This window comes from Scylla paramamosain, chromosome 9 (genome assembly GCF_035594125.1).
Source record: "Scylla paramamosain isolate STU-SP2022 chromosome 9, ASM3559412v1, whole genome shotgun sequence".
Taxonomy (NCBI): domain Eukaryota; kingdom Metazoa; phylum Arthropoda; class Malacostraca; order Decapoda; family Portunidae; genus Scylla; species Scylla paramamosain.
Window position 1 is genome coordinate 19,844,067 of NC_087159.1, and position 12,179 is coordinate 19,856,245.

The 12,179-nt window shown below is 40.9% G+C and overlaps 1 protein-coding gene across 1 annotated transcript in view; it reads left to right on the top strand.

Annotated features, from left to right (window-relative positions):
- Window positions 1-12,179, top strand: part of LOC135103706 (uncharacterized) — a 171,429-nt gene that overhangs the window by 128,832 nt on the left and 30,418 nt on the right. Inside the window, exon 5 of the mRNA XM_064010303.1 lies at window positions 6,248-6,381. Within this exon, the coding sequence (XP_063866373.1) occupies window positions 6,248-6,381 (134 nt within the window). The remainder of the gene's footprint in view (window positions 1-6,247; window positions 6,382-12,179) is intronic.

The following is a 12,179-nucleotide window of genomic DNA, read 5'->3' on the forward strand; positions in this document are numbered from 1 at the left end:
CTTGGTTTAACACAGCTTGTTCTCGTGCTATACATGATAGAGAGGTGACCCACAAAAGGTACTTAAGCCTTCCATCACCAGAATATCATGCACTTTATATTTCTGCTCGGAACCATGCCAAGTCTGTTCTCCAACTAGCCAAAAACTCATTCATTTACAGAAAGTGTCAGAACCTTTCAAGATCTAACTCCCCTCGTGACTTCTGGCATCTAGCCAAAAATATCTCCAATAACTTTGCTTCTTCTTCTTTCCCTCCTTCATTTCAACCAGATGGCACTTCATGCCACCTATTCAAATTCTTCGCAATGATGTTTTCCATGCCCTTGTTGGCCTAAACCCTCGGAAGGCTTATGGACCTGATGGGGTCCATCCTATTGTTCTCCGAAACTGTGCCTCCGTGCTTGCAGCTTGTCTAGTAAAACTCTTTCAGATCTGTCTGTCAACATCTACCTTTCCTTCTTGCTGGAAGTTTGCCTACATTCGGCCTGTTCCTAAAAAGAGTGACCGTTCTAATCCCTCAAACTACCGTCCTATTGCTTTAATTTCCTGCCTATCTTAAGTTTTTTAATCTATCCTCAACAGAAAGATTCATAAACATCTATCACTTCACAACCTTCTATCTGATCGCCAGTATGGGTTACGTCAAGGCCGCTCTACTGGTAATCTTGTGGCTTTCCTTACTGAGTCTTGGTCATCCTCTTTTACAGATTTTAGTGAAACTTTTGCTGTTGCCTTGGACATATCAAAAGCTCTTGATAGAGTCTGGCACAAAGCTTTGATTTCCAAACTACCCTCCTACGGCTTCTATTCTTTTCTCTGTAACTTCATCTCAAGTTTCCTTTCTGACCGTTCTATTGCTGCTGTGGTAGACTGTCACTGTTCTTCTCCTAAATCTATTAACAGTGGTGTTCCTCAGGGTTCTGTCCTGTCTCCCACTCTCTTCTTATTATTCATTAATGATCTTCTAAACCAAACTTCTTGTCCTATCCACTCCTACACTGATGATACCACCCTGCACTTTGCCACGTCTTTTCATGGACGTCCAACCCTTCAGGATGTAAACATTTCACGCAGGAAAGCCACAGAACGCTTGACTTCTGATCTTTCTAAAATTTCTGATTGGAGCAGAGCAAACCTGGTATTGTTCAATGCCTCAAAAACTCAATTCCTCCATCTATCAACTCGACACAACCTTCCAGACAACTATCCCCTCTTCTTCAATGACACTCAACTGTCCCCCTCTTTTACACTGAACATCCTTGGTATGTCTTTTACTTATAATCTGAACTGGAAACTTCACATCTCATCTCTAGCTAAAACAACTTTTATGAAGTTAGGTGTTCTGAGACGTCTCCGCCAGTTTTTTCTCACCCCTTCCCCCAGCTGCTAACTCTGTACAAGGGCCTTATCCGTCCATGTATGGAGTATGTCTGGGGGGGTTCCACTCAAACTGCTCTTCTAGACAGGGTGGAATCAAAAGCTTCTCGTCTCATCAACTCCTCTCCTCTAACTGACTGTCTTCAGCCTCTCTCTCATCGCCGCAATGTTGCATCTCTAGCTGTCTTCTACCGCTATTTTCATGCTAACTGCTCTTCTGATCTTGCTAACTACATACTTCCCTTCCTCCCGCGGCCTTGCTGCACAAGACTGGAACCCCCTGCCTGCTTCTGTATTTCCACTTTCCTATGACTTGAATTCCTTCAAGAGGGAGGTTTCAAGACACTTATCGTTCATTTTTTTACTACCGCTTTGGACCCTTTTTATGGGACTGGCATTTCAGTAGGCATTTTTTTTTTATCGGATTTTTGTTGCCCTTGGTCTGTGTCCCTTCTACATAAAAAAAAAAAAAAAATTGACCTACGACTTCAGTCGCTAGTAATGGGGTGTTGGTATCGAATCACCGCCTTCCCGAGTTTGTCACTTGTACGACAGTTTCTCAAGATGCACGTTCTCTCTTATATGATGGTCGCCCTAGCTTTCCTAAACCTTTTGGGTATCGAATCAAGTCTGCCATGACTGAGTTTGATATACCCTTCATCTCAATTTGCCCCTATTGCCTTCCAAGGGTCGGGTACTGTCAGTTTTCGCGGGTATGCCTTCCTTTTGTTAATAATAAAAACTTAGTACCGCAGTACGAGTCTCGTGCTTTATTTTTGGAGCACTCTTCGACACACTCTGGCTTCGTCCCTGTCTACACAGATGGTTCAAAGTCTGATGCAGGAATGGGATATAGTGCTATATTTCCTTCCTTCTGTCGAGGCGTAGCCTTTCGAGGGTTGCCTGTTTTTACGGCAGAGTTATTTGCCATTATTCTTGCTTTAGAAATACTTTTTACCTTACCGGTTTCATCTTTGCTATTTTCAGTGACTCCCATATTGTGTTGTCTGCCCTGGAGCATTTTATTTCCTATCTGCCTCCCCTAATTTTATCTATTTTAGAGCGGATTTACCTGCTTCAGCGCAAAGGATATCACAGAACATTTTGTTGGGTACCTACACATGTGGGAGAAGGCCGATAGGTTGCTTAAAGAGGCGGCAACTTGGGTTGCTCCTTCCACCCCCCATTCCCTTTCATGATTTATACTTCAGTATAAAGGTGGCAGTTCTTGCTAGTTGGCAGGGCAGAAGGGAAGACGTGGTTGCAGCCACTAATTGGTGAGATCTCTTCCGCAGCTTTCCGTCCAAAAATGCAGTCTCCGAGCGCCGCTCGGAGACTGCACTTGCCCGTCTCTGAACGGGTCACACACGTTCACTCATGGTCACCTCGTGTCCCGGGAAACCCGACCATTTTATGATAATCGCTTGATTCCCATCACAGTACGACACTTTTTAGCAGAGTGGCCCAATCAGGTGGAGCTGCGGGAGCGAAACCTTTTCCACTGTCGCGATGATGATCATCATCATCCAGATGTCGCTGATACTTGGAGAGAGGGCTCTCTGCTTGGGACATGAGGTTCTTATGTTTGTGGAGAAGGATGGTCTTTTAAACAAAATATTGATTACCTTTTAATTGTTCTTCTATCTATTTTATAAATAATATAATTTTAGGCAGAACTTTATCTTTGCATTGGGAGAACGTGAAGGAAAGTGAGGAAGACACGTAACGAACAACGCTAGGCTTTGGGGTTTGGATTGGTGGGGTCAGTGTCTTGGACACGTAACGAACAACGCCAGATGTCTGGGTTGGTGGGGTCAGTGTCTTGAGTACGGAACAAACAACACCAGACACAGTGGTCTGTGTCAGTGGGGTCAGTACCCCCTCACTTTAAATGTCGTGGATCGAGATGTTGCAAGGAATTAGTATATAAAGGCTACTGGAAATCTCAAACATTTTTGTATTCTAATTGATGATTACTATTTTTTTTTAAGTCTATATTTTTCACTCACATTTACAAATCATTCAAAGTTATTAGGTATCACTTTACATCTCTTCAACATATTTATCGATCAGCGTAATTATTGTGCAAATCACAGATAATATCAAATGCATAAACACAACAGATATTTAACGCAATTAACGTTCAGTTAAAAAAGCAAACATGATATCAGCATCACATCAATTACTATAAACATCCCATAACTGAGTAAATCTTCGTACACCATACACACTTATCATACCAAACATAAAACATCAATTAAAAATCCTACTCCTCCTTTAATACGAGTAAGACAATTGATTTATAGACTGCATTAGCCATTCAAACTCCACTTACTTCGAGTTATTCCGTCCATCTTCACCCCTTTCTGATCAGGCCTCTCTACTTTTGTGTCTGCTACTCTCCGCTAATGAATTATCCCACTGTTACATGCTATAATACACAATCGTTTGGGACTACCTATTTCCATCAGAAATTTATCTTTATTTTTATAACATTTTACATATCTACCATTCACGTTACTTACTTATGCATGTGATCCATCCACAGGCGGGGTGCTTGATACAGAAGCCAATCAAAGGGTAGGGTCAGTTTGAAGGCGGAGCGTAAGTGGGAGTGGATATTTTTCTTTAGGCTGACCTCTTTCCAGTCCCTCATGCTTCCTAGCCGACTCTCACGCCTCCTGGTCTCATGTCTCCAAACCTAATTTCCCTTTTAAATCCTTCTCTGCCTTGTCCCTATTATCATTACCATTAATCCCTCTTTGACCTAGGCTGCCTTCACAGGTTTTATGGCCGTCTTCCTGTTGTGGAGTGCGTGGGTCCTGTGTCCATGTTTGTGTTTTCTTGCCTCCCTCGATATCAATTGCTAATTACCTTCCCTTTCCTGGGTGGCATGACCGCTTCTTATTCTCCCTACTTCATTCATCTTCTCCATTTCTTCTTTTTTCTTACTTATTCTATTTTCTTTTTTTTTCCTTTTGTCTTCTTTCTTCTTTTCTTCTTTTTTTTTTTCTTCCTTAACAATACAATATATGCTGTGGTGTGGGGTCACCACATAAGTTAAACTAAGTAACTAAAACATTACTATACCATCCCTCTCATTTTTAGCACCTAAATTTTTGTGTCTTCCTATTTCCTTTCTTATGTTTACTTTTTTAGTGGTCTTTTAACATTTTTACCATACTTATAATTCTGTTTTAAATATCATTATAAAAAAAAAAAAAAACTGCAATCTTTGTCACTTTTCAAGATTTATAGCGGCGCCATATGACCGCGAAGTTGCGACGCCATAACTTACTTAATCAATCAATCAATCAATCAATCTCCTCCCAAGGCTATTAACTGCGTTGGTCTTCAGGGTTCTTTCCTGTCCTATTATTCACCAATAATCTTCAACAGCAAACCATGTCCTATTCATTGCTACGCTGATGATACCACCCTGCACTTTTCCAACCCCTCAGTTAATTTAGCAGCTCACGCAGAGTAACATCAGAACACCTGATTTCTGATCTCACTAAAATTTCTAATTATGGCAGAGCAAACCTAGTATCGTTCAATGCTTCAAAACTCAATTCCTCCATCTATGAATTTGACATAACCTTCCATACAACTACCCCCCTCTTCTTCAATGACACTAAACTGTCCCCTTCTTCATTAAACATTTTCGGTCTTTTACTTATAATCTAAACTGGAACTTCACATTTCATCTCTAGCTTAAACAGCTGCTATGAAGTTAAGCGTTTTGAGTTGTCTCTGCCAGTTTTTTTTTTTTTTTTCCTCTCCCTGCTGTTAACTCTGTACAGGGGCATTAACCATCCATGCATGCAGCATGCTTCACATGTATGGGGAAGATTCCACTCATACCGTACTTCTAGACAGAGTGGAATCAAAAGCATTTCGTTTTATCAACTCTCCTCTAATTGACTGTCTTTAGTATCTCTCTTCGCCGCAGTATTGCATCTCTTGCTATCTTCTACCGCTGCTTTCATGCTAACTGCTTTTCTGATCTTGCTAACCACGTCTTCCCTCCTCCCGCTGCCTCGCTGCAAAAGACTTTCTTCTTTCTCTCACCCATATTATGTACACCTCTTTAATACAAGAGTTAACAAGTATTCTCATTCATTCCTTTCTCTGGTAAACTCTGGAATTCTTGCCTACTTCTGTTTTTCATCCTTCCTATGACTTGAACTTTTTCAAGAGGGAGGCTCCAAGACACTTATCCCTTAGTATTTGATCATTCTATTTGGCAATACTCTGGGAAGTGGCATAAGTGAGCTTTTTTTTATTTTCTTATTTGCGTTGCCATTGGCAAGTGGTCCTCTTACATGATAAAAACAAAAAAAAGTTTTCACAGCTACGTTGATTTGAATCAACATTTTTTTCTACCTTGTATTCCAGTGTTTAACACATATTGTGACGAATATAGACTTTTACCGGTGACTGTAACAGTATGTGAAATGAGTATTAGTCAAAGTACTAGATTGATACCCAACACGACAAGACTATCAGAATTCCATCACGACAAAGTAATCCGAATACCAGATTACAAACATCATGTAAAGCGACACCATGCATTTTTTTTTATTGTAAGCTTATACGCAACACGAAAATCGAGCTCGAACATAATATTACTCACCATAGTAAAATTTACGCTATTGTGAACGGACATTATGTAATTAATGAAAATTGCATTCATATATAACACTTCCTTTGTTATACTAGCCTTTTATTCACTGGAGTATAAAAAGATAGACTATAGGTCCATAGCATGTGTGCATGTTTATGTACATGTGCTGGTGGGCGTATATAGGGGAGGGACAACCCTAAGCTTTGTGTAAGGATGCTATTTAGGATCAATCTTTCTTCCCAGATATTCCTGAGAAAAATCCAGACATCACTGGCATCCGCAGCAAGTACCAGGTCGGTGATGTGGTACAAGTAAATTGTACATCCTCACCCTCATGGCCCGCTGCTGCCCTTCTCTGGTATATCAACGATGAGCCGGTATGTGCCGATGTGGTCGGTTTTCCTTAGATATATAATTTTTTACAGCTACTAAGTAAAAGTTAGTAGAAGTTAATATATGCTTTGGTCATCATTAGTTTCCTCGTACAAATTCATGAAAACTATGCTGTACATCATATCATGCACCAACATTGCTAACACACACGCAGAAACAAACACAAAATTTTGCTTCTCCCGAAATATGGAAATCACACACACACACACACACACACACACACACACACACACACACACACACACACACACACTCACACACACACACACACACACACACACACACACACACACACACACACACAAACAAACAAACAAACACACACACACACACACACACACACACACACACACACACACACACAGAGAGAGAGAGAGAGAGAGAGAGAGAGAGAGAGAGAGAGAGAGAGAGAGAGAGAGAGAGAGAGATTGCCATGTTCAACAATATGGAGAATAGCGACAGCGAGAAGAATAACAATCAGAGGAAGGAAAAAGATAAAGAAGAGGCGGAGAGACAGAGTAAATGTGTCACTGACACGTCGAGAGATGCGCCGAGAGTTTACTTTAGAAATTTATATGAAACAGAAATTGTTTTTCACTACTTAATTTACCCAACTCCTATTCCTTTGTTGAAAGCTGAAATAAATAGATTGTATAGAAGGATTGCTCTTTTTCACTGTGTATTTTCTTTTTATTTATTTATTTATTTATTCTTTTTTTTTTTTGCCCAGCCCTCCAAATAGTCCTACGAAATTTTTTTTAAAGATAATGTTCAGTTCAGCGCGGGATTTTGATGAATGGAGCGGAGGCGAGCTAGACGAACCCTCATCCACCAGTTTCACTCCCGGTTTCCTTCCTTCCCTTCCAGTTTCCCAGTCCTCTGTCTGTGTTGGGGGTGTGGGGTGAGTCTTAACGGATTTTCTCACCAGTAAAGGCGCGTGTTTATCGTCAAAGATCGCGCTTGTCCTCGAAGCGCGTTCGAAGTGCGATCTTCGTTGAAACAAAGATGGCGTGTTTTTGTCGTCGCGATCTTCGGTGAAACCAAGATGGCGTGTTTTTGTTGTCGCGATCTTCGGGGAAACAAAGATGGCGTGTTTTTGTCGTCACGATTTGGGCTATCTTGTTTCGAAGACGCCGAGTAGAAACCAAGACCGATCTTCGTCAAATCCGTAGCACGCTCCAGAAGAGTTTTTGGGTGATTTTGACGCGTAAATAGAAGTGATATGGCGGCCCCCTAAAGAGTAGGTATTTATGTTATTGATGAAAATAAGTCTAATTTATAAAATTAGTTTCTTAAAGACTATAGATGATATAATATTATGATCTCGAAAAGAGAAAGATAATGTTATATTCATGGCAAGATAAGGGCAGATAAGAAGTTAAACATCAGCTATGTTATCAATATGAAATATTTCCTAAACAAAATAAAGTTTTATAAAGAAAAAAAGGTAATATATGATCTCGAAAAGGAAAAAGTAACGTATGGTACTCTAGCAAAAGGTAAATGAGAGAGTATAGGAAGCTAAGTCAGCAGAGCAGATAAGGCAGAGCAGATAAGGAGTTATAGAAGAGTTATGTTATGAATATGAAACATTTCCTAAGCAAATTTTTGTAGTATAATGATATAAAAGTATACCTTGGTATAGTCTCTCTGACCTAACCCCACCATCAGGCCCAATAATTTGTTAACAGCTTTGATTAAATGGAAATTATGTAATTTTCTTGTTCTTTTCCGGCCTTATTGCTGAGCTATTCTCTTCCATTCTTCCACGTATACCTTAAGATACAACTAAAAACGTGAATGTAAGGTGGAACAGAAGGAGTCCAGGGGGGCTTCGCCCCCCCTGACGAAGAAATATTTTCGGCGTTTATCGGTTAGCTTACACGTAGCCAGTCCATATTTTGTAGCATATATATATATATATATATATATATATATATATATATATATATATATATATATATATATATATATATATATATATATATATATATATATATATATATATATATATATATAATGATTTTAAATTCTCATTTCGGCCCTTTCCAAGCAACTCTGCTTTTGTGGTCGATACCAAGAAGGGGCCAAGACCGCCCTTCAAAACCAAGAGCGATCTTGGACGACAAAAACGCGCCGTAAAGTCAATAACCGGTTGGATATCAGAATGTAGACGTGGTGCTTAGGGAGTCGGGAGAAGGCTTGTCTAGGGAGGACATATTACTGTATATCTAAGGGTGGAATTGCAGTATAACGTCTTATTATTACTGTATACTATACAAGGCCCTACGGGTGACCGGGACCTGGGAGAAACCACATATCTGATGAGAGAGCGTTTGTGACTCAAATTCCGGCTGCTCCTGTGACAGAGGGTGACTGTGCACAGTCTTGTGTTGTTGTGTCGCTGCAAAGTGTATTCTGACGGGAGCAGGCTCCTGTCCTCTACCCCATTCTGCTTAAGTGCAGTGTCTTGCTGTGGTGTCGTCTGCTTGACAAATGCTACTTACTGGTCTTGGGGCCCACAGTCATGAGTGGGGAAGACCAGAGGATTAAAATTGGTCAGATCACAGTTGCCTATTCTCTCCCCAGGCTCCACCAGCTGTATCGGAGGTGTGGCCCTGTCTTTTGGATAAGTTGTTCTCTGGCAAGGGTGTATAATATTCCTGTTGGGCACGGGTGGTGCGTTTGCGGGGAGGTAGCCACTGGGTATTATACCCTCATATATGTGGATCGTCTGTACTGTCAGTATGTATGAGTAGCTGGATGGGGCCAACATGGGGCCAAGCGCCAACCACCGTGAAATGCAGCTAAGAATATATTCTGTTCTATAATTTCTCTTACGTCTTAGAAATAATAGTAATGTGAACGTATATCTATCATGTGTACAGCTAATGTTCATTAATTATAATGGTGTATACCTCATCAACCATGCTATTACCATCACTATTTCATTCGATAAATATCAGACGTTTGAAGAGACAGCTGTTGATAATGGTTAATTCTAACACAAAACATTAGTGTACACTATTGTTACAAAAAAAAAAAATAGTGTTACACATATGAAACTCTCCATAAATGACAATAAAAAAACTTAATTGCGGATGGCACGCATATTTTCGCCACCAAAACGTGCCGCACCAACCAGCCCAACTGTCGTACGGCATTGCTAATGCCAATATCCTTAAGTTTCGTGTCAAGTAATTATAGGAAGCTATATTATTATGGCACAATTGTTACTTATCTATTGCTAAGATGTGTGTTCACTCACAAGATGTAGTTTGGGACGTTACCGTGGGGATAGTGCTCTCTCTCTCTCTCTCTCTCTCTCTCTCTCTCTCTCTCTCTCTCTCTCTCTCTCTCTCTCTCTCTCTCTCTCTCTCATGTGATCTTGAAAAGCGAAGGCAAATCTTTTGTGAATCTTTTAAAGAGTAGAAGATAAAAATGTTGAGAATAAACAACAGATCCTCACTATAAACTGCCTCATTGCCGGTTTATAATGAGAGAGAGAGAGAGAGAGAGAGAGAGAGAGAGAGAGAGAGAGAGAGTGTGTGTGTGTGTGTGTGTGTGTGTGTGTGTGTGTGTGTGTAGAAATTATCGTACGTCTGGCAACGTCGTCCACCGCCTCCCTCTCCTGCCTCCCCCGACATAGGGTGACGCGGAAACAGGGCAACTGAACCATCGGGAAACGCTAAAATTATTGTCATGGAATGTTTTACTACTTACGAGTCTGTGTCTGTCCTTAATGAAATATTAAGAGATGCTGCGTGTCAACAGAGGGGCATGCCCTCCCCACCCCTAGTGGTAACCGCCCTGTCGTGGTGGGGACTTGTGCTACCATGACCTATGACCTGACGAGTGAGGCTAGATGGGGCTTCGACCCCTGCTCCGCTCTAATTAGAGGAGGACGGCTACCCATGCTAGCAAGGTCGCCAGTGAAGGACCAGACTAAATGGTTCCCGGAGTTAAGGTGCCAGTACGGGCCAACGGTGCCGCCCACTAGAGGGGCCGCCTTTTGAGATGGTCCTATGTTGGAATGGTTGGGTGTTTGGGCTGAGATGCGTTGTGGAGGGCAGGTCTTAGCTCCGTCTTGGACAAACTTTCGAATCATGAGGGGCTACGTTTTAAAACGAGTAGGGACGAGGTACCCCGTTCGCGGTGGACAGCGCTCGCTCCCTTCGTAGTCCCAGTAGGCGACTTCCCTTGGGCCCTGGATCCATTTTATTTTCATAATATTTTCTTTATAGGAAAACAAAAAATCATCTGGTTCTCGAGGGGCGGTTGAGCAGGCCCTCGAGACATCACTCTCTGGTCGTGATGATGTGCAGGTACGAGCTGCTGTTGCTTCCCATGATGGAAAATCCCTTTGGTTAGTAGTTGATTCCTTCCTTGACATTCTTATGATCATCTATGTCTATGCCTCCATGCCATACCGTGCTATTCATTCGGTTTTAAAGCCTTTGGGAATGGTTCTCCGTATTCGTTTCAAATATGACGGCGACTGTCTCTCTAGTCGGTGCCATGTGATATTTACATCAGACGTTGTTACATAGCTGCTCTTGAAGCAATAAATTATCAGCATCTTGGAGACAACAACCTAATCGCTGAGATCATTCAATCAAGCTGTCAATGTTGCTGACAGCAAGAATGATTATTGTTCTAATGTCTTTGATGATGCCGAGGAACGTACTCCTAAAGCTCACCACCCACCTGTACCTTACTGGTTTGTAACATATTATAGGGGAGATCAAGGTAACTTTATTCATGCTGCCAAGTATCTAGATAGTGAGACTGGAGTCCCCCCTACAAATAACATCAAAAACTAAGTTTACTGGCACCCTTTATGGCCTTCAGAAAACTCACAAAGTCAACAACCCTATCAGGCCCATCCTCAGCACCATTAATAATTCTAATTATAAATTATCGAAATATTTTCTCGCATTATCAAAACCCCTAATATCAAATAGATTCACGTAAAAAAAAATATATAATTTTGTTAAAAAAAATCAATTAGAAATCAATAATACTGTCATGGAAAGTTTTGATATTAACTAAATATTTCTTAATATCCCCCTAGATTTAATTAACCATTCAGATCATCTGTAATGAACAATTTCAAAGACCATAACACTTTCTATTTTCTTTTATTCATTTATCTATTTTTTTTTTTTATATAGGATGGACACCGGCCAAGGGCAACAAAATACAATAAAAAAAACACTAACATGCCGGTTCCCGAATAAGGTCCAAAGCGGTAGTCAAAAATTGAAGAATAACTGTCTTGAAACCTCTTTCTTGAAGGAATTAAAGTCATAGGAAGGTGAAAATACAGAAGCAGGCAGGGAGTTTCAGAGTTTACCAGAGAAAGAGATGAATGACTGAGAAAACTGGTTAACTCTTGCATTAGAGAGGTGGACAGAATAGGAATGAGATAAAAAAAAAAAAAAGTCTTGTGCAACGAGGCCGCGGGAGAATAGAAAGCATGCAGTTAGCAAGATCAGAAGAGCAATTAACATGAAAATAGCGGTAGGAGACAGCTAGAGATGCAACATTACGGCGATGAAAAAGGGTCTGAAGACAATCAGCTAGAGGAGAGAATTTGATGAGACGAAAAGATTTTGATTCTAAAAGAGAGGTATGAGTGGAATCCCCCCAGACATGTGAAGCATACTCCATGCATGGACGGATAAGGCCCTTGTACAGAGTTAGCAGATGGGGTGGGGGGGGGTGAGAAAAAACTGGCAGAGACGTCCCAGAACACCTAATTTCATAGAAGCTGTTTTAG